This window comes from Rhamphochromis longiceps, linkage group LG6, assembly GCF_057381845.1.
Source record: "Rhamphochromis longiceps isolate RC_006_pf linkage group LG6, R_longiceps_female_GT1.1, whole genome shotgun sequence".
NCBI lineage: Eukaryota > Metazoa > Chordata > Actinopteri > Cichliformes > Cichlidae > Rhamphochromis > Rhamphochromis longiceps.
In genome coordinates, this window is record NC_140562.1 from 32,844,663 (window position 1) to 32,868,336 (window position 23,674).

At 39.8% G+C, this 23,674-nt stretch overlaps 1 protein-coding gene and 1 long non-coding RNA gene across 2 annotated transcripts; one reads left to right on the forward strand and one right to left on the reverse strand.

Annotated features, from left to right (window-relative positions):
• Window positions 1-86: 86 nt before the first annotated feature.
• Window positions 87-9,130, reverse strand: LOC146668390 (uncharacterized). Its single transcript, XR_014912012.1, has 3 exons — window positions 9,061-9,130; window positions 2,099-2,160; window positions 87-341 (listed from the first exon to the last, which is right to left on the reverse strand). It is a non-coding gene; the product is annotated as an uncharacterized LOC146668390 (long non-coding RNA).
• Window positions 9,131-9,260: 130 nt separating this feature from the next.
• LOC146668391 (voltage-dependent calcium channel gamma-4 subunit-like) lies at window positions 9,261-22,838 on the forward strand. The gene is made up of 4 exons (XM_085410296.1): window positions 9,261-9,897; window positions 17,413-17,496; window positions 19,927-20,067; window positions 20,340-22,838. The coding sequence occupies exons 1-4, from the start codon at window positions 9,675-9,677 to the stop codon at window positions 20,894-20,896; spliced, it is 1,005 nt and encodes a 334-aa protein (XP_085266422.1). The 5' UTR covers window positions 9,261-9,674; the 3' UTR covers window positions 20,897-22,838.
• Window positions 22,839-23,674: the final 836 nt, after the last annotated feature.

Below are 23,674 nucleotides of genomic sequence, written 5' to 3' on the forward strand. Positions count from 1 at the left end.
TGTAGTTACACACCCGTTGGCCACTTTATTAGCCACACCTGTTCAGCCACTAATGCAAATATTTAATCAGCCAATTGCCTGGCAGCATCTCTTTAGGCATGTTCGAGATGACCTGCTGAAGTTCAAACCGAGCAACAGAATAGAGAAGAAAGGTGATTTCACTGATGCTGAACGTGGAATGGTTGTTGGTGCCAGACGACAGTATTTCAGAGGCTGCTTTTCTGCTGGTAGTTTCCTGCACAACAATCTCTAAGGTTTACAGACAACGAGAAAATATTTAATGAGCTATCAGGGTGAAAATTCTTTGTTGATCCCAGAGGTCAGAGAAGAATGGCTTCAACCTGAAAGGAAGGCAAGAGTAACCCAAATAATCATTTGTTGCAATAAACTTATTGATAAGAGCATCTCTGAAGCTACAAAAGTGAACTTTGAAGCGGCAGAAGGACACACTGGGTACCCCTCCTATCAGCAACAACCTCCATAATCAGCAGATCGCTTCCAATTAGAGCTTCTTTGTGATTTGGTGGAAAAGGACATTCTCATCATGGATGTGAACAACTAAGAAATCTGCAGGAAGTGATGCTCTGAGTAAAACCTCTGAGTAATTTCTCCAGTAGCTTGTTGAATCTATGCTAGGAAGAATTAAGGAAGTTCTGAGGACCAAAGGTGGATAAGCAACTACATGTACCTAATAAACAGAAGAATATCAACCACTGATCATTCAATGTCAAATTCTTTTCCCACTATGTGGCATCTAAATAAATCTGTAAATCAACAGCTAGACTAAGAGAAAATACATTGCAATCAGTAATGTCTTTTATGAACTATACGGCCACAGTGAGTCACTCTCTCTGAACCAGGCCTCCCTGTGCGAGCTGGCACCATCTAGGTGGATGAGATTTAATGAGGTTATCAGCAGGATGGAAACAGGCTAATCTGCACCGTGCACTGATGTGCCCACAAACTGAATGAACCGTTTTATATATTGACCTGATGAGATGGCACATTCCCAGACTGATTACCTCTATAACAATGAAACCATTTGTTGCAAATTTAATTACTGTAATAAGTAATTAACACACATTTTGGGACACACGCTCATTTGAACTCGTCAAAGTTCCCTTTCTAGTTTCTGTATAATTAAAGAAGAACATTTCCAGATGAATCAAGTGAATGTGTGTCTGCACTTCTTCAAAATTCTTCTGTCTTGGCTAGAAGGGGACCCAGTGCCTTTTGACAACACCTCCATCTAGTGTTACTTTTGTGAATGTACAACACTACCAGGTCATTTCTTTTCTTTCTCATTCACTTACATCCACATAATGTACACTGACCATGCAAAGATCTTAAGATTAATAAAAAATGCTACAAACAGAACAGCTTTTTGTTTCATTCCCAACAACACTGGAATCCGGTTTGTTCATTATGCAGTGACATTTATAAGTAACCCAAAACCTATTTTCTCAATTTTTATCTGTGTGAAACTTTACAAAAAAAAAACCCCAAACAAAAAACACAGAGGTGGGAAACATACACAGTTTTGTTTCAGGTAAGAAATGCATTTACAGCTTCACACTGAATCACTAATTCAAGGTGTAAATAGGATGACTAAAGTGATATATACAAGCTGCATATGTGTCTCAAGGAACTGGAGCAAACCGAGACTATTCATTATTGGTTCATGAAGAGGAAATAGCTAAAACACCAAAACTACCACAAGGGAAAAACCAAAACCAAAAAAACTTTATAATTCTCTTTAATCTAATGATAATGAGATTTTTTTAAAAGTTGAAGTTAAATAAGCTCTTATCTCGCTTAGTGTAGGAATAGTAATCTGGATAATTTAGATAGTCTAAGGTAGATTACTGAAATAGTATCATTACACCAGTATTGGGATTCCCTTAAAGAGCTATTAGTTTTGCATAACTTGCCATAACTTGGCATGGTGTGCACTGTGTCTTTGAAAACTTTGAGGAAACTAAGCAAGTTATGGAAAAATGAAAAAGCACATAAACAGGTCTCTGAAAGGCATGTCCTTAAAAAATAGGGGGGGAATTGCATCAAAGATCTGATGCAGAACCAAAGAGATGCATCTGACCTTTCAGTTGATCCCTGCCTTTCCCTGAAGCCCCATCAGAAATGGTCTCAGTGGAAGGGTGGCTGTCAAGAAGGAAGGGAAACAATGAGAAAGGAAGAAAAGCCTCTGGCATCGCAAATCACACAAGAAATAGACATACAATTTCTGGAGTGATGACTCCAGATTTAAAATTCTGTGGTTCATCAATATCTACAGAGGGGGTCACCAGAGATGAACAATAGTGAGTGCATACAGTGAGGCTGCATGTCAGCCAGGGGGTTTGGGGATCCAAAATTGATGAAGTTATGAACATAAAAATGGGCCATCAGATTTTGATCCACCATTATGTACCATCTGGAAAGCAGTTGACTGGCAACAGCAGTAAACGTTAGCTGGATGGAAAAACACACAATATTTTTTGAGTAACAAAATCACATCCATATTGAAATCCATCCATCCATTCACTTCCGCTTATCCTTTTCAGGGTCGCGGGGGGCGCTGGAGCCTATCCCAGCTGTCATAGGGCGAGAGGCAGGGTACACCCTGGACAGGTCGCCAGTCTGTCGCAGGGCCAACACACAGGGACAAACAACCATTCGCACTCACATTCATACCTAGTGACAATTTGGGTTATCCAATTAACCTACCCCCACAAGCTGCATGTCTTTGGACGGTGGGAGGAAGCCGGAGTACCCGGAGGGAACCCACGCAGACACGGGGAGAACATGCAAACTCCACACAGAAAGACCCCGGCCTGATGTTGGAATTGAACTCAGGACCTTCTTGCTGTGCGGCAACAGTGCTAACCATCGTGCCACCGTGCTGATTGCATATTGAAATCATATGAGTGAAATTAAAATCACATATTATCCTAAAGCGATGGGAAACTAGACTCAATAAGGAGAGAACAATCGAGTCTCACAGTTTGAGTCTTGTACTTTAATGTGTACAAGGTGTTTGGCGGATATAATGTAGACCTAAATCAGACAAAATATAATTAAAAAATTAAAAATAACGGGGCATCGCCTTGCATTTTAATATCCGAAATGTTTTACTAAACATGTAGGGTACTCAGGACAATTTGGTGTAGCATTGACATCTATGCAAATCAATGTGTGCATCATCTGTTTTCATTAATGTCATGCAAATCTTTTTTTCTTTTTTTTTTGAACATCAGGATCTGGGTGTAGGAAATGATGCTGAACCCTATGTTAACGCCAATGCACAAACTATTAAGGAAACCTGAAATATTAAAGAAAGTAAAATCAAAATCAAGCTGAAACTTTCATAGGCTCTTCCTTTAGCCACATGCCACCAGATGGATTTTAAAAAAGCTGCATAGATAATATATCCAACCAACTTTTTAAATGAATTACACCATATGCTTCTCAATATTTTCTTATAAAGTCTTTTTGTAAAATACTAAACTGGATAAAATATGAAAGCATGAGAAGGAAAACCTGATTTAAAGGTTAGAGTTAGTTTTTAAAGGTCACGGGCAGGCGTGGTTGGGCTAAATGTTGAGGAAAAGAATGTAAGTCGATGTAATGTCCTCTGACTTGATGAAAACAAGACTGTGGCTGTGTGTGTTTTGCATAAAACTAAAGGAACTGATTAGCTCTTTTTCACTCAGTGGTCGTACAATTAGTTTCACTCCAACTGTGAACCCCCTGCTCTTTAAAAAAAAATCGAGCGAAGTTCTTCTCAGATGTAGCAAAGACAAAAAAGAAAGAGAGTAAGAAAGTTGTTGTATAAAAGAATAAAACAAACTATTAAGCAACATTTTTCTTTGAGCTGAAACAACAGCAGATCCAACAGAGATTAATTCCTCGAGGGATGTCGCTAACAAGCACCAAACACTTGGACCTCTGCACTGCTTCCATTTTTTCAAAAGCTGATTGGAAGTTAAAACACTGGTCCTGAGAATAGGTCAGAATGTGCACGCTGTGGGATAAATCACTGAGGTATGTTTACTCATTAAAACTGGAGACAGAAAAAAAGAGAAAAAATCAAAAAGAGAGGCCTCAGAAACTTCAAATAGAATCACAAAGCTGTTTCTTCTGTGGCTGTGATGAAGGTGTTAGACGACGAGGTGGGGTTTCTTTACATATTGCCATACTTTTGTCTATGTGTAGGCCTGTGTGCACTGTGGGTGCATGTAAAAATAGTTAGCAAGCAAATGATAACAATTATGCTGCGTTGCTGGTTTAAATATTTAGGGTGATGGATTCAAAACTAGAGAATCTCGGTCAAAACATTTTCTTTTTATGGATTTTGATCTATTTATTTTAAACTGCTGGAAACAAAAACAAGATATATGAAATGCAACTAAGGTCGCCAGTCAGTATCAATCAGTGGATGTTGTGGTTCATGGTCGCAGATGTGTCTCACTGTTGCGCTTTAGGCGGTCTAGCCACACAGAAGTGTGCAAAACAGACTGCTAATAGGAGAGGTAAACCCTTCTGGGTGTTCTTTTTAACAAGCAAAACAAAAATACAACAAAAATAAAGTCTGACTCATCACTTATTAATTAAATGACTCCTTTTAGTTGCTTGTTTTAATACCAAATAACTGTCAAATCAATTAAAGACAAAGCAACTGTTTTTGAAGATGCAACATCTTTGGCTTCCTGAAATATTCAGAGAGAATGTCACGCCTTTAATCGCAAGTGTCGAAGCCAGATTCAAAGTCTTATTGGAGTCAAGGGAACTGAAAATTAGTCTTTGAAGATCAGACCTCCAGTATGCACCCTCTTCAAAATCCCTAGACCACCCACTGCTTACAGTCTCCAGCCTAAAACATGTAGAGGTTTGAAAAGTCAGCAAGCACAGCGAACACATGTGCACACTGAGGGCCCTTAAAGCTTGGTGCATTGGTGCTGATACAGCAGTTTGCTGAGTGGCTAGCAAAAACAGAGAATGGGGAAAACAATGTCCTTTTATAGCTTGTTTCATATGATGTGACAGTTGAATTCATATCCATCTATTATATGAAAAAGTGATATGTGATTCTAAAAAAATTGCTTTAATTAGATCTGGGTCTTATTTTCATCCTAACATATATTATAATAATAATGTCCAACTGTCCAATTCAGAGGATGAGATTGGGTGGAGCTGTGGTTGGAGTACGAAGTAAGAACAGTACGACTTGGACAAGCTCACAGTCAGCACAGGACTTGATTTTTGCCATAACTGGCTTTATTGTAGCAGGCCTTACATACATAGCAAATGTGTCTAAAACCATTAAGATACAACTTAAGGTGAAATAATCTGTTTTCCTCTTAAGCAAGAGGTAAAAATAGGCAAAAGAGGAAAGATTCCTGGTGTAAAGTACAGCTTGTCACGGCGCAGCCAGCCTCTGGCAGCCTGACGGATAAGTCTGTGTTTGCTTTCTTTTAGCCCAATCTCATATGCTCTTTATCTCTCTCTTCTGCTTCAGGCGCTGTCTGCACACACACAGCTCCTCGTGTGACTGCAGCAGGCGGACTGCATGTGTTTGCTTTGCTTAATGCTAACCATGAACCAATAGACACAGAGCACATTGGTCAGTATCTTTTAACCCTTTTTTGGTGCAGGCTATTTCAGAATAACAGATACTCACGTCCTTTATTTAAGTCACTGGAAATTATAATGTACAGAGATTCTTATATTTAAGACTGTTGGTGTCCTTTGGCAGTTTTTGAGAACTATCAACAACCTGTTATATTTATTGCTGCCTTTTTGAGATTAACCTTAACATAATGTAGCTATTTATTCAGCACACTTCTCCACTGGTTTAAAGTAGTTATAGCCTACAATAAATGGGCTTCACAAAATAATAGGAAAAAATGGATTTCATTTTGATAACATGTTAACTTTCCAATAGAAGAGAATATATACGACCAAATTTGAGTAGAGGTCATCCCTGTGCTGTGCTGATTGCTACAGTCTCAGTCTGAGATATAAAACAACTCACTTTAAAACATGCAGGCTGCTCTGTTTGGTCTCAGAAGCCTAAGAAAATGTTTCTTTGAATTTAAGCTGATCTTTTACCACATTTCACAGCTGGTGCATTTCTTCTTTGCATATATAATTTTTTTTCTTGCCTCTGACCTTTTTCCTATCTTACCCAGGCCAACTTTCTCTCATGTGCTTCTAAACATTAAAAAAATAAACAAATCAGAAGGCTTCTGCCTTCACACTACAGTTTAGCAGAAATCAGTCTAAGATCATTTCTAAGATAATAACAATTTACCTCCTTGATTAGCCTCCACATTCTCTAATTCTGTCCATCAGGCAGCTTCACTGGATCCTCTAATGAAAAGGCCAGCTACTCAACACTACTTGAAAAACAGTCCAATAAAAGCAGTTAAAACACCATACTTCAAAACCTAAATATAGAAGATAATCTCAGAAAGGTCAAAGATAGGTCATAGATGGCAAAGGCCACAATCTGGTTGGAAAAATATGAAAAGAAAAAAAGAAAATGAAGGAGGCTGGAAAATGAAAAATCAGTAAAGTGAATAAAATGAAGAGCTGTCCCAGCATCCTCTCAAATAGAGAAAGGAACAAACTGTCAAAATGGAGAGAGGGAAAAGCTCGAGACGTGTTTAATAAAATGGTTAAATTCATTGTCGCTTGCCTTCATCCACTCTTTACTTTGGCCAGGCTGGGCTGAAAAGCTCAAATGTCAGTTGTACTCAGACATCTCTTGTCAGGATGCAAAAATAGCCCGAGGACAATGCGCTTGGAATCCAAACCACAACAAGCATATGCAGGGAAGACTCACACACACCTCCTACAGTACAGTGAGATAGTCTGGCTGGGAAACCAGTCTGCCCCCCCCCCCCCCCCCCCCCCCCCCGTGTCAAAGTGAAGAAGGTTGCGTCACTGAAAAAGATCTCCACTGGAAACTGCCGAGGGTTTGATAATAAACACTCCTAGTAACAGGAAATTTGAGTTGTTTAGTCGTGACAAAGATTTATGTCTTACTTTTTTATTTTTATGATCTGGGTAATCTTGCAAGCACTCTACTCCAACTTGTACAAGACCTCTAATATAAATTTGACTCATTACACGACTATTTTAAGAGACATGCAGTATTTTACCAGCCTCGTCTCAGCTTACGGTTAATTGGACCAATTTCTCTGACTTGCTTTGAAAGCGACAGCAGACAAGGAAGCATTTGAAACAGTCCAAAATAGATGAAAGGATAGATAGTTGATGATTTTCTATTACATGACGGTACAGAAGATTTCAAAGTCTAGGTTTTCTGTTTAATGATGCAATGTGAAGCATCACATCTCATCTTCTGAACACTCACCTGCTGTGATCGTCTCGTGTTCACCTTTCAGTTCAGTTTCATTTATATAGTTCCAAATCACAACATAAGCTACTTTACACAGTGAGGTCAAGAGCTTGCAATATTATACAATATTACATTCATAATTTTGCATTCTGCTGTTATTTACATAGCATCCTGTGTTTTTGGAAACAAGGCTGTGGGGAGATAGCCAGTCACTGAGCATGCACTTAGGAACTTGGTAAGGGAAAAACTCCCCTTTAACAGGAAAAAGCCTCAGGCAGAACCAGGCTCAGGGAGGAAGACCATCTGCCCTGACCGGTGAAAGTGACGGTAGATTGGAGAGAAAAAAATGTGCATTCAAAACCAACTGAAAAAAAATCCACTAATCAGTTTGCTTAGCCCAGAAATGTGCAAGTCATGAGCCAGAGATACTTGCCAAAGGTACATCCAAAGTGAAGACACAATAGTATCTTGCAATAGTGGCATAAATGAATTGAAGGTTAAGGAGATGTAAGTATTTCAGAGGTGCTTTGTACATCTCAGGACCTTCCATCTTGGACGTAAGGTCATGGTCACCCAAGTCCACATAAACTTCATTAAAAAGAAACATTTTAAGGATAAAGCCCGACTGAGTAAAGACCAGTGGATGCACTCCAGTCCTATCAGCCATCTGAGGGAGAGCTTAGCCTGTGCTGTGGCATAAGATGCCAAAATGTGGAACAAATACTTCCAACTTGCTTCCCAGTAAATGTATTTATGCAAAATTGTCCTCACATTCTCCGTGTGCTCATTTTTTTTGTCCACCCTCTTTGTTCTCATTTTGCTCCATCTTTCATTCCTGTTTTCATGCTTTTATCTTTTGCTCTCTAATCCTCGTTTTTCTGTCCTACTTCATATTTCCAGGCTTTCCTATACACACACACACACACACACACACACACACACACACACACACACACACACACACACACACACACACACACACACACACACACACACACAATTTTTTTTTAACTCACTCTCTCACTCTGCAGGGACCAGGAAGTGAGTCAGAGTCCGGGATCTTAGAGCTGAATCTATACTAAAGGATGGACCCCTCTCTCTTGTTTAGTGTGAAAAAGACCACGGCAGGGGGGCATGGATCACGCTGGCCTTTATTTTAATACATTTGCAAAAAAATCAAATTAAATAAATATTTAATTTATTTAAATACATGAATACACGTTTATGTTTTGATGAAAATGTGCATCACACTGTATCGCATTATGTGTGATGGGAGGGGTCCGGTGGCATTTTTCAAGATAAAATACGAGAGAGAAAAAAGTCTAAAACTGGCAGAATTCTCTGATAATTTTATAGGATTTTTATCAGTTAGCAGAAACGATACGTGGATTTTTCGTTGTGAAAAGATCTGCTCTTGCTTTTCTACTCTTACGAGCTCAGCGATGTTGCACGCTGACTGCTCCGACTTCAAAGTTGTTTTGATGGATGTTTTCAGAAATATTTCATCACTGGTGATCCTTTCAACTCTAAAGTTCCTGCACAGTCACAAAGCAAATCTCTCTCATCTCCCTCTCTCTCCTAGCAGTGGTGGCGTGTTTTTTAAAGACCTTTCCTTGATTTTAAATATGCATTTAAACACTTGAAGCCCAGTTTTCAGTGCGTGTTTTCAGTGCGTGTGTACGAGTGTTCGTTATTACCGTGTTCGTTTCTGTACACTTGTTGATCATTTCTTCATTTTATGTGCACTCGGTAAAAGCTAGAACCGTTTTCCACCCGCACATGACGACCGCCAGTAGAGTGACGTTTTCTTCATTTAACAGCTGTTACCATCACCGTTTCCAATTGGCTAGATCCGTTATAGGTGTGGTCTGGAAGAGCGATGCTGCGTCCATTGTTAAACCGACCAGTTTTATTTTGAACACTGAGCTGTAAAGAAGCTTGAGCCGTGTGTGATCCGTATGTATGCTGCGGTTATAAACGTCATTTACAAAATGTTGTGGTAAAAAAGAAGTGCACTTGTTCGAGGAATTTTTCTCTTCTTCTTTTTTGTGTGTTTTGAGTTAAATTTCCACCTGTTGCAGGATTGAAGACACCACCAGCTCACTGTAAGGAATTAAACGAAAGCTGTGGTCGATCAATCTCTGCAACTTGGTTTGAAGTCCGATTGAAGTTTGGGAGAAAGTGGAGCATTAATTAAGCAAAACGAGGATCGACACGCAAGTCCTTTCCCCCCAAGCCATGATCACTGGTACCGTGCGCTCCTCACGGTGTGCGTAAGCTGCTGTGGAGAATCTTCACATTATGAGACGCCATGGCATGGTGTGACCGAGGGGTTCAGACTTTGCTGGCTATTGTGGGGGCCTTCGTCGCCTTTAGCCTCATGACCATCGCCATCGGCACCGACTACTGGCTTTATTCCCGAGCCTATATTTGCAATGCAACTAATGCCACAACCGACGAAACCCAGATGCAAACCAAGAAAGTCAAAGGGGACCTGACGCACTCCGGGCTGTGGAGGATTTGCTGCATCGAAGGTAAACAAAGTCTGGTACCTTATGCAGTGACTGTGTAAGTTTCCAAACTTTTTTTTGTTTTATTTCGACTGCTTATGAACGATTTTCTCACTGTTGCGCCACCTGATTTCTTCCGAATGTTTGCTTTAACGTGGGGGAGGTGACGGTGTGCACAGAGATTAATTAAATAGTCAACGAGTCTGAACACCTGACCAGACCAGAAACGTTGCTAATTTCTAAAAAAGTTCGCATTTGTTTGGAACCTGCGACAGTTTGTGTGATATTATAACAAACCATTTAACACAATTTCCTTAGGGATTAATAAAGTATGCTGATTCTGAACTTTATTATCAGAGTCAATTCTCCCTTTTTTGATGGAATGACATGAAACATAATTTAATAATTTACACAAGTATTATATTTTCTACGAGAATCTGAGTGAAAGAGCTTCGTGTTGCGCACCAAGGAGGAGTTGTGTGTGCGTAACGAATCTTTTACATCTTTTCCCCCCCTTTAAGGTAAATTATACATTCACTGAAAAGGGAAAGAGCGGAGAGATGATGGATTGAACACGAATACGATTTAATGCTGTGAGTTTGCTTCTATGGCAGAGCATGGAAGAATGATCCCAGTTTTCGCATTCAGAGGGGGCGCAGCGCTTTCCGGTGTATTAGACTTTGTTTTAATCTGTTCCGAGGAGCGTCTGACTTGTTGTTTCAGGGAATTTTGTTGTTTCCCTCAGCTGTTCTGCATCTCGCTCCTGATCGCCTTTCCATGTTGTGAGAAAAGGTCGTTAATGTTTAGGCACACCTATCCACCGTCCATCGGACCGCTTCCTTGAAAAGACTTAAAATAAACGCAAACAATCACCTGATCCGCGGAAGTAGTCACCAATGACGTCTTCGATTGTGGCGCTGTCCATTACCATTGGTTCTGAAATTCTCAGTCTTAATGATTTTTTTTTTCTTTTACCTGAAGAACAATTAAATTCTTCACAACAATAGAAGAATGCTCCGTCAAACAAAGCGCCTTTTTTCGTCAATGACGAAGTACCTTACTGCGTTTCATAATTCACATGTATTTACAAAGCTGCAAAGCAGGCTACCACCAGTAACTTGGAGAACAACTTGGGGTACAGTGCCTTTTCCAAAGAGTTGGGGTGAGGGATCTAAGAGACAAGGCATTTTCCCAGAACCCAGGCGTCTGTCTTGTGTGGAGATGAATACAGCCATTATTGAACTCACACTCCAAGCACCAACCATTACCATTACTACTTTTACTGGAATTTCATGTTTTGTTTTGTTTTTTAAAGCCTGGCTATTTATGGATTTCTTGTAATCCTGTTACTCAAAAGACATGTTCCCTCTCTCAATCTTCCTAAGAGATTCAAGCAGACGTGCACGCTGTTCTAAACATCTTCCCTCTGCACCATCTTCTCATTTCCTGCTTAAAATATTAGAAGGGTGTTACAACCTGCATGGACCTGGAACTGAAAGTAACACAACTTATCTTGCTCTTTTCCTTGTTCTCTCTCATGCATAGAGAACATCAGCACTTTTGCTGCAATACTGTGTAAGTCTATCTAGTGGCACACCTCTATATCTGCATACAAACCCAGGCTAATTCAACATGTCCAGTCAGTTGGGATACAGCCTCTTGAAAACGGTAGTACTAAATGCATTCCTGAAACGTTAAAAAAAAAAGTCTCTCAGTTTCTACAACTTAGTGTATAATTCGAAGGAATCTATCCTGTTTTATTAAGTAAATTCAACAGCATAGATGCTGGGTGAGCCTCAGGAGATGTTGGCTAATGTTGCAAAGAGTAGCAAACAGACATCTATGAGTGCCTTGTGTTGTAGAACAAGCTGATGGTTAGATGAAGGTGAGCACTGGTGGATAATGAACTCTAATGGAATACAAGTGGAGTCATGCTGAAATAAGTAAAAAACTCACACTTAGGGACTCACCGCTAGATTCAAGCAAACACTTGGTCTGACTTTAAATTTTCAGTTCATGCAGGTCATGAAAGGTTAGTTAACTGTTATGTGGCTTTGTATGTGGTGATGAGGGTTAGGGTTGTTTTTCGTGTGTGTGTGTGTGTGTGTGTGCGCGCGCGCGCGCGCGTGCGCGTGTGCGCGTGCGTGTGTGTGTGTGCGTGTGTGTTGGCTGATGAATGCATTAGTAAGATGTCAAAGGCGTCCTCTGAGAAGAGCTAGAAATGTGATTCTGGGTTGCTGGGGGGAGGTTGCTATGGTGAAGCTATGCTGAGCAATAAAAGATGGGCCCTGCTCTCTCAGACACAGGGGCTCTTGGGAGATACCTCCCCCAGTGAGCTTCCTTTTCTTTTCTTTTCTTTTCTTTTCTTTTCTTTTCTCCTGACATTCCCTTGATCATTTTGTTACTGCTGCTGCATGAAATATTGATATGGTTATTTTACTTTCACAAATGTTTGATTTATATGCATACAATCAACTATACCATAGCAGTGAATGTACCGTTCTGAACTTGTTAAAAGATTTAAAGTTATATCACTTCTTAATTTTTTTTTAAAAGTTGACAAGAAGAGTGCTTCCACCTATGAATAGCCAAAAACGTACTTTAGAAAGAATGCACTAAAATAACAACATGAACCAAATACAGCAAAACTGAATCCACCTGTGACTGCTGACAAGTTAAATTCTGTAATCACTGGGGGGGAAAAGAGTACACTTGTGATTTACTATTAACCTGTGAAAGTGTATGAACATATTTAAAATGGACAAAGAATGGACCAGAGAAAGGAAAAATTCAGACTGAGACAGAAGGAAAGGACAGCGCAAGATCTTTAACCAGCTAATAATTTGTTGATTCACAGTGTCAGGAGTAATCGGGACCCACGTAACAATACCAAAAATCACACCCACAGCAGCTGTCCTCCTAAAATGACATCAAAGACACTGTGATACTTGCACAGTCTCGCTGTGAAAGACAAATGGGCAAATGTGTTATGGTCAAGAAAAAAAAAACTTATTTGGTGCTAAAGAACATAGAAAGAAGCTGCTGGGAGCTCTTTGAAACCAAGATAAATTTACTCTGTTGAGATGAGGTCGAGCATATTTGGAGTAAGTCTAACCTAACTGCCACAGTGAATGTATTGTCCCCACAGTGAACATACAGAGGGGGGAGCTCAGGTTGGATATTGGTAAGATTTTATTGAAGGAAATGTCATTATTGATTGTGTCTGTAGGTCCATTTCCCTTATTGATTCCAGATCAATGTTCTGTCTGGGGGGAAAAAGTTAGCGTACACATTTTTGTCAGCTTTAATGCAAGTGTTTTATATCTGAGCCTCAACAGTTTAAAAAACAGGCAGAAATGTATGCTATCGATTTGGAACTCACAACTCTCTTAAAAACATGCCAGGATTGATCACAGGATGGATCAAAGCTATGAATAAGCTTGGATGCATAACGTGCAGAGACTGGACACCTTGGAATTAGCTCTAAACTGCACCTGATTCTTGATTTTTGATTTTATTCATGACACCATGACTGTCTGTGGATAGACCAAAATATCAGGTGAAAAGATGACTTTCATTCTCCCAGATGTTTGGCTGAGGAACAATATTATAAAATATGAATATTACACAAAGCACACTAAAAAAACCATTTCTAATGAAGTTAAAACTATGGCCTGAGAAACACAGCCCCTGTAGCTGAACAAAACAATTCCCAAACTGGCTGAACATTTAATAATAATGTATACTTAATTAATCCCCGTGGGGAAATTCCTCTCTGCATTTAACCCATTCACTCTGTGAAGCAGTGGGCAGCCATTGGGCGCCCGGGGAGCAGTGTGTAGGGACGGCACCTTGCTCAGGGGTACCTCAGGGTAGTCGTTCAGTGGATTCAAACCCCCGACCTTCCGATCATGGGGGCCACCACCCTACCTACTGAGCTATCCCTGCCCCATTTCTCCAAAAATGTGTGTTACACAGATATTCCTAGGGTATTTAAAAGTAGAATGGGAGGCAGAGCCTTTGGTTGAGACCTTTTTCTGTGGAACCAGCTCCCAGCTTGGATTCGGGAGACACACATCTCAACTTTTAAGAATAGGCTTAAAACTTTCCTTTTTGATAAAGCATATAGTTAGGGTTGGATTAGGTGACCCGGAATCCTCTGTGTGTCTAGGCTTTTTTCCCCCTGTCTCCCTCCCCTCACCCCTGACTGGTCGTGGCAAATGACCACCCCTCTCTAAGCCTGGTTCTGCCAAAGGTTTCTTCTTGCTAAAAATTAGTTTTTCCTTCCCACTGTTGCCAAAGCACTTGCTCAGAGGTGGTCATCTGATTGTTGTAGTCTTGACCTTACAGTGTAAAGTGCCTTGAGGAAACTGTTTTGGGGCTATTTAAGTAAAATAGAATGGGGAAATTCCCCATGCAATGGAGGATAGGGTAGGTCATCAATTCTTAATGATTCCTAATGGATTAAGCAACACAGTGGAGTAGATTATTTCATTTTTATTATAATACATTTTAGCTGTCAGCTGTGTTGTTATTTTTTTACTTGTATGTTCAGTCTAGAAGCCATATAATCATAGTAATGTTATTGATTTTTGAATTTTCTGACACTGATATAACATTCCTGGGCTATACATCCAACTGTAACCCTACATATGTGTACTTTATATATGAAATTTTAATATTCTACACCTGTTGCTCCTTAGACCTTTTGGATTACACACTCAAAAAACTGATCCAGTGTCACTAAAATAGTATGTTTACAAATATAACAAATATACATTAGAGTAACACAGTAATCTTATTTAACAAGTTTTCTTGGTACAAAAAAATTGAAAAGAAAACTGAGTGGATAAAGAGGTTTTAGAAAATGGAAGTGAAGTGGCTTATTCAGACATGATTGTGGCGAGAGAGAAAAAGACAGAATGGGTGTTCAAAGAGACTGAAAGAGTGAATTTAAGAGCGTGGAGCCAACAGACTGAATCTGGGCTGTTAGGGATGTTTCATCACTTTATCACAGCCTGACTTTAATTTTCTTTCCCAGCTGTCTCAGAAATTAACCCTAAGAATCATAAATTTTGCACATCAAAACCGTGCGCTGGTGGCAACACTGACATAAGCTCTAAATGTGAAACGTAGAAGTTTTCTTTGCACTCATAGTGTCACGTTGTCTAAGTGCATGTCCTGCCTCATAAAACATTTCCATCCCAAAAATGTATGAACCATCTGAATGAGCTGTCGATCATAGAAACGTGATCTAGCTTGAGGATGCGTAAAGCCACTTGGGCATAGAAGAAGCAGCCAGTGATTGCAGCTAATCAGCCAGTGTTCGTGCTGATTTTGATTTTTAACCCTCAACTCACTCCTGACCAAACTAATAACAAATGCTCAAACATTAGTGGAAATCCTGTTCCCAGTATTTGCAACAGTGCATTTGAATGCACTGAATAACAGATTGTAGATGCAGAAAACCGGCTTCAAAGCTACCTGGTGGAGATTTCCATACGCTGGTCTATGATATTGTAAGGTTCAGTAACAGTTAATGAGTGCCTGCAAATCAAAGGCACCTCATTCCAGATTCAAGATTCAAGACTCTTCATCGTCATCATGCAAGTGTAATGAAATTAAGACAATACTCCCTCATATGGTACAAGAAAAAAGGCTTAAATAATATCAATACAATACAATATAAAGACAGGATAGGAATACAAAGTACAATATTTAAACACAATTAACTGATTAACTGATGTATTATAGTAAATTATAGTGAGTTTGGCACTTAATAGTGCATTTATTTAGAGGCTATGTGTATGTCTATGTAACGTAACGAAAAGTGCACCTCACATGAGGTATTTTACATATTATAAAATGTACATAATGATTGCACATAAGGTTTGGAGTGTTACAGTTAGAGGTGGATGCAACTTTCTATGATTATTAGTTATTTAGTTGTTAGTGGTGATACAAATACAAAAACAGATTAGGAAATGCATAAGTATTTGAAGAGGTTTAAAGAGTTAAGACTGATTTAAAAAAAACACCTGAAATGCAAAGAGTTGTCAAAGACATTGATGCCTAGCAATGAGGGGGAAAAAACAGCGATGAAGCTGATGAAAACTAATGAGAAGCTCACAGTGAATTACTTCCTGGTGATTCTGGTCTGTCAGTGGATGTCACTGGGTGTATTCTTGAAAGCTTGTTGTCCCTTTAAGCTGATGTGATCAACAGATCTGACTCCTGAAGCCACGCCGACTTCTTTGCTTACAGTATTTTGACTCGGACTTGGCCAGTGTTCAAGGCAGAAAAGAATTCGTTGCTGAATTCTTAACTACACTCCACGGGCCCAGTGGAAGCCCCTATGCCTACTTCCAGTGACTACAGTGCACATTGAATTGTTGTCAAAAGATGAGACATTCTTGCCTGTAAAACTGAAAAACATCTCATTAAACAATTCTGCCATGGATGCTGGAATAAGACTGTCATAACAAATTTGCAACTTGAAGGGAAGAAAGACAATCCTCCATCCTTTACAGAGCTCTTGGGGATGACACCATCGCGATCAGATTCATTGGCTATGACAGCAAGCAACTGGCATAGCTGAAGTTTGGAAAAGTCAATAAGATGTGAGTTAACTCACATCTTATTGACTTTGTCGCCCTGCCAGGCAAAGTGAAGGAGAATTGATGTTGAATAGTGACAGACTTTTTGGATTATAAATAGTGATTAGAAACATCTCCCTCTAAAACAGCTGCTCTTCCTTATGGACTGTTTACATGCACCCATGTTCTACAAGGTAGATGTCACTTGATTGCTTATGCCTGAGTTCAAGAATCTACTGCATGTGAACTAGGATAGAATATCAGTACTTCATCTCTTCCCCTTAATTGTAGTGTAATATTGGCATGTTGGACGACTCTTCCACATTTATTCACATTAGCAATTTGAAATCTACAGAATTAAACGGGACAGGGCTGACAATCGACAGGCATGGTTTGATTTCTTGGATTAAGATACTGTGTGTATTTGATTTAAGTTCTAATAAATTCTAATATATAAGTTCAGGCAGGAAATTCAAGAGCCAGACTTTAAATTCAAAGTCTAACCTTTCAATATTCATAATGCTCCAATGTTTTATTCTCTTAAAAGTGGAGGGAAGATTTTCTCAGTGAAGAGCTTGGGTGAATAGAAGGTGCCCGAGGGCTTGGGAACTTCAGAATCTCAGATCCACAGTGGTCTGCCCTCAAATGGTTTTTGACATGGTTATGGGTGAAAACAGGACATGTCTGCTCCCGGTTAGATATACTTTGCCGAGAATAGACTTTAGCTTTCTGCAACATATTTGTCTCAGGTTCATAAAAGTTGCATGCTGATCGAGTGAACGGTCGATGTGTGGCTCCTTTTATCTCTGAGCTTCTCGTGTTAACTTTCAACATGAAGACCCAAATTGCTGTTTTAATTTTTGTAGTTTCGAACCTGCACAGACTCTTTCTGCCACAAGTCACATTCACATTCACACTCAGTGTGTTTTTGGCTTTTGCACAGGTATCAACAAAGGAAGCTGTTTTCGGATCAATCATTTTCCAGAGGATAACGACTACGATACAGACAGCTCAGAGTACATCTTACGTAAGTCACTGCAACCGCTTCATCTTCAAACACTCCAACACTTAATCCCTCTCTCCCTGCTCTTTCCTTCTTTTTTTTCTTGAATGTGATAGAGTTATTACCAGGCTACTTAATGTGTTATGGCATGTCTATCCCTTTCCCATAAAAAGCCTGATGTCATGACAGCAATTGGAGCAATGGAGATAATGAAGTGTGTTGTGTGCCGAGTAATAAGGCCCGTCCAAAACAAGCCAGACTTTGGCCACATGAGAGCAGATTTCATATTTGGCCTTGGCCTTTTGCTTAATACCCTTGTTAAAAATAAATAAACAAACAGATGCACTGAAAATTACAGAGCATTTAATCATTTTACTGAATATTTATTTATGTTTCAGGTTTCAGATCAGCTCTGTGCCTCAAGGCAACTGTTACCATTTCGTGTGTTGTCCACAATATGAATTTCAATAAGCTCAAGAAAAATTTATTCTGGAATCACTTGGTTATGTTTTTTTTTTTTTAAAGGCAGCTGAATATGCTAGCTGGACTGTGTATCTGTAAAAACCTTTATGCGCTGAACCACTGGACATTATTTCACTTCATTTGTTTCACTCGTGGAAGAGTAATGATGCTTGTTTGGCAGGGCGTGTCACCTACTGCCGTTTATTCAGCTTTTAGGCTGCTCACAAATTCCCTCTAGTGGCATTTAAGTGTTGGACATCAATTCAAGTATTAAACAGTTTTTTATTTTAAACATACCCATCACAATTTTTGCCTATATGCTAACTGAAACCATTTAGAAAGAGAAATTACTATATTTCTATATTTTGCGGGAAAAAGATAAATTGTATCGGTTTAAATTCTGATGATAAAACAAGGCGAATAAACGATTCCAGTTATTTTACTAATGTGTGGTGCTGTACTGCAGTAACTGTAAAAAATAAAAACTTACAGTATAGCTGCCTAGCCTGTGGGTTAGACTTGGATTTGTAGTTTTGGACTAGAAAATGTGTTAAAGGCTTGGGCTTGGGTTGGCAAGTGAGACTGCAATCAACCAAAGGATTGCTGAAGCACAGACAATGTTCTGGTGTTAAGCAGTGAGCATTTAAAGGTAACTTCAGCAGCTACAGTCAGTGGGGCTTTGTTCAGACTCTATGCACCTGTAAGTAATCTTGCACTCACTCAAAGCAGAGAGAGAGAGAGAGCCTGCAGACTAAAGAAGACAAGACAAAACAGAGGCCTTGGCAACAACCACTGTTACTGTTAGCAGTTCCGCTAAGTCCTCATGTGGTGCTCACTAAAGCAATAATGAAATGGTGAAATGTAAAAAATTAAAAAATGATTCTAACTGATGAGATGGTGATGGATTAGCTGAACTGTTTTAGTAAGGACCTTGGAAATATGAGTGAATTACTTTTTAGTGGAAAACTAAACTTGTCAGCCACATAAGGTCATTGTCAGTCAATCATTCTTTTCATCACTTTTAGCCTGCACACAGGTTGTATGGACCCTAGAAGATTATTGAACATTTGTTGGAAAGCTGAGTTCATTTTCACTAGCCTTCACCAGTGTTTAATCAAAAATCTCTTTCTCAGTTGGAACCTGTCTGACAAAGTGAGGGACGCTAAAAGTTAAAGAAGGTCAACAAAGGATGAGAAACATAGTGATTGACATATTTTAAACAGGAAGTTGTAGAATAGGAGGCAGAGCCTTCGGGCTGCAGGCCCATGTTCTGCACAACCAGCTTCCTGTTTGGATTTGGAAGACAGACACTCTGTACTTTCAAGATTAGGCTTAAAACTTTCCTTTTTCATGAAGTTTATAGTGAGTGCTGTATAACGTGAGCCTTAGTCATGCTGCTTCTATCTAGGCTGCTGGTGGTTCCCATGATGCACTTTCTTTTCCACTCACCTTTTTACTCCCTGTCTTTATGCACCACTCTGCATTTAATCCCTAGTTATTATTCATCTCTGACTCTCTTCCACAAAGTGTTTTTTTGTCCTGTCTCCCTCCGCCCACCCCTGAATGATCGCGACAAATGGCTGTCCCTCTCTGAGCCTGGTTCTGCCAGAGGTTTCTTCCTGTTAAAAGGGAGTATTTCCTTACCACTGTCGCCAAAGCACTTGCTCAGAGGGGGTCATCTGATTGCTTGGGTTTTCTCTGTTTTCTCTGTATGATAGTTGGGTCTGTAGTATCTGTAGTCTAGGATCAAACACCTGTGAAACTAATGGTATTTCTTTCAGTAGTAGTTGTCCTTTTTTAGTTAGTTCTCTTACCCATTAGACATAATGTCTGTGTGCCAGTATGTAATATAATCTAATATTGGGGGGTATATATTTTTCACCTGTGCTCCACTTTACAGTGGTTATCTTCTCTTTTTGAAGTAGTTTACATTATATTCTCAATTGTGCTGACAAGACATTTTCACACTCTCTGTCTCTCTCGTCTAAACAGGTATAGTTCGTGCATCAAGCCTGTTTCCAATTCTCAGCACCATCCTGCTGATGTTGGGTGGCCTGTGTGTTGGAATTGGACGCATCTACAGCAGCAAGAACAACATCCTGCTCAGTGCAGGCATCCTGTTTGTAGCTGCAGGTAGGACGAGTCAGACAGCGTACCACAGATAAAGAATCAAAACCAGGGTGACAACAAATAGATCGTGTGTAGTGCAAGAGAGTGAAAGAAGGAAAAGGTCAGGTTTTATTCTGAGATACAGTGCACTTCAAAAATGCCTTAAGTCATTAGAGTGCACCTTTCTCACACTCACAAAAGGACAATGGCAAAAACACTGATTTTCTTTACATGTAGAGTCTCAGTTTTGACCTTTCCTACAACAGCATTCCTTCTCTCATTTATCCTCTCTTCAGGCCTGAGCAATATCATTGGCATCATCGTCTACATCTCCAGCAATGCCGGCGACCCGAGTGACAAGAAAGACGAGGACAAGAAGAACCAGTACAGCTATGGTTGGTCTTTCTACTTCGGTGCCCTCTCCTTCATTGTAGCAGAGTCAGTGGGCGTTCTTGCAGTCAACATTTATATTGAGAAAAACAAAGAGACGCGCTCCCGATCCAAACGTGACTTCATCAAAAGCACCTCATCCTCTTCGCCGTACTCTCGCATACCAAGTTACCGCTACAGGCGGAGGCGATCGCGTTCCAGTTCCAGGTCAAGTGACCCATCCCGTGAGCCCTCCCCAGTGGGAATGAAGATTGGCGGAGGAATTGGGGGGGGACCAGGGCTGGGGCTGAATTTGCCAGTGGGCGGTATATCCCTTTATTCCCTGAGCAGGGACCCTTTGAAGGGTGGAAGTGGTACTGCAAGGCCCTACAGCCCAGAGCGGGACTCCAGGTTTTTACAAGTCCACAACTGCTTCCAGAGAGATGTCAAGGATGGAGGAAACAGGAGAACCACTCCAGTATGAGGTCAGGAGTGTATCCAACAATAAACTTGATGGTACACATTAGATGTTTACAGTTGATGAGAAAAGGGTATTTTCTCGCCAGGACTGTTTTTGGCAGCGGCAGCAATGAAAGGTCCGAATTTAGAGTTGCTTTTCTTACATCCCTCTGTGATAGAAAAACACCAGTATTTCAATGGGTGAGAGAGAAAAATGACTTTTAATGATTGTGGTTGCCACAATTTTGTAGCAATATTTGAAGAGTTTGGTTTTTGAAAAATATAATGCTTAAAATCTGGAAGGAATATTCTGCTCTTACAGAAAGAAATGTGCCCGTCCTTGTATTCTGTAAAGGTAGTCATTTATGACGTTGCCTTGAACCTTTAGTCTCAGAAAAGGAATTCTTTTGATTAAGATGAAAATAACCTGCCAAACTTGTTTGCAAAAGTGATCTATGTAACCGTTTGTTATCAGAATATAATCGTATTGTATTTGTTTGTACCTTAACACAAATGGTGCTAACTCAATCTGTACATCTTTTATAGTTTTAAGCCTTTCAAAGCCCATTTGAATACTTTTATTGCGTCTTAATAACCTTTACCATGTACATGAGTCATGTCATAAATATGTGTTGCCGTATGTGTGTGTGTGTGTGTTCCTGTCTAGCTATCTTTGTGAGGACCGAAATCTGCATTCTACTATTTTTGTGAGAACCACAGTCACTTGTGAGGACACACAACCCGGTCCACACAAGTTTGAAGGCCTTTTTGAGGCTCAAAATGTTTTAGTGTCAGGGTTACAATTAGGTTATGGTTAGGTTTAGGGTTAGGGTTAGGCATTCATTTTTAATGGTTAGCGTAAGGGGCTGGGGAAAGCATTATGTCAATGAAGGTCCTCACTAAGATCGCTGGACGGGGTTGTGTGTGTGTGTGTGTGTGTGTGTGTGTGTGTGTGTGTGTGTGTGTGTGTGTGTGTGTGTGTGTGTGTGTGTGTGTGTGTGTGTGTGTGTGTGTGTGTGTGTGTTATGAATCTCAAACACGCCTACCACACCATGGCGTAATTGTGCTATGAATATGGATCTCTGTATATATACTGTATATTAAAAGTGACAAGGCACATATTAATGTCAGTACATCCAGTATGCTGTGTAATGTGTCAGTGTTTATAGGTACAGACTGCCTGTGTAGTTTGTTCTCCATTCGCTCAGGGACGATGTACAGAACAAATGAGTTCCTTTCCTAAGCCAGACAGACTGTTACAGCTGGCGTGTTTAAAGGCATAGGTTATATCATGCTCTTTGTGTTGCTGTTCTCTAACAGGACTCCTGCTTCTGCCTTTACTTTCTTTGTGTTGGGGAAGGTTTTATGGGAGGGCTGTCTGGTACAGTTTTGATCACGCTCCAAAAAATACACTTGCAGACACTTGTAATCTCATATTTAAGTATTTCTGTATTATTACTGATCCATATCAAAATCAGCTGTTGGGGAAGTTATGGTTTTCAAAACAAAAAAACAAAAAACAACAATAAAGATTTTTGTGTGAGGATGTAATAATGTGACTTTGTTTTGTATAGTCTAACTGTATAGATTTGGCATTATTATAGCAATGATGACTACAGTTAACCACAGATCCATTCATGCTCTTAAATGTTTTGGATTAAAGTTATTAATTATGCTCAAAGCAATTTCCCAAAAAAGATTTCTCTTCAAACTAATACCACAATAGACGTTGGTGCTATTGAACTAGCTAGCTAGCGTCTCTCAGTGACTTCCTTATATTTACATGCACTGTGTCTGTGGCATGTCTGATTTGGCAGATTTTTATACCTGATGCAACCAATCCCAGTCTCAATCTGGTGATCTTTCATGTGTTAGGTGAGTGTCTAAACCACTAATGGATAGAGTGGATTACTTTATAACCCACCTGGACCCTAGAGTTTGGGCGTTCTTTGAACCTCTTTCATTGATATCTGTTCCTTCAAAAGCAGCTACAACAATTGTTGTCTGCTAGATTTCACTAGAGTCATTAAAATGTCTGTTTCCACCCATTTTTTGCTTCTTTTTGGGGTGAAATCCTTTTTTTTATTAGCCATTTAATTACTACTACTAATAATAATAATAATAATGGATTGGATTTATATAGCGCTTTTCAAGGCACCCAAAGTGCTTTACAATGCCACTATTCATTCACTCTCGCATTCACACACTGGTGGAGGCAAGCTACGGTTGTAGCCACAGCTGCCCTGGGGCAGACTGACAGAAGCGAGGCTGCCATATCGCTGCCATATAATAAGCAAGTATATGCACATCTGCATTAAACTGGACATGAATACAGCTTGCTAAACAAGCTTGCTAGCATTAGATGGTAACATTAGCTAACACAAATATATGGAGAGTTTTTAACACTGCAATCTCCCATTTAAATTGTGACTTCCTTATGGGATAATTTGACTACTATATATGAGCACATTTTGTATGTGTGTGTGTGTCAACGGGATATAATTAACTTAGTAAGCATGGCCACCCCCATGCAAATTTGTCAAGCTCATCCACCAGGGAGACAAATTCTAAAACTCAACTTTCAGCTGTCTTCACATTTGGTTTAATGCAAAATATGAGCTGAGACTCAGTCTGAAGAGACAGCATGCCGTCATTTTTCATAGCCTTTGCTTTTCCTCGTAGAAGTAGGTAATGACGCAGGGCTGATAGGCCTGTTATGTTCTACTATGAAGCTGCATGAAAGACAGGCGGCCAACCACAGGGTGTTAAAGGAAATCGGCATCAGCCAACTTAATGCTTGACT

Excerpts from the sequence above, each read along its gene's own strand:
- LOC146668391 (XM_085410296.1), top strand. The coding sequence starts at position 9,675 with ATGGCATGGTGTGACCGAGGGGTTCAGACTTTGCTGGCTATTGTGGGG. Across the intron at positions 17,497-19,926 it reads CAGCTCAGAGTACATCTTAC|GTATAGTTCGTGCATCAAGC; the intron begins GTAAGTCACTGC and ends TCGTCTAAACAG. Across the intron at positions 20,068-20,339 it reads CATCCTGTTTGTAGCTGCAG|GCCTGAGCAATATCATTGGC; the intron begins GTAGGACGAGTC and ends TCCTCTCTTCAG.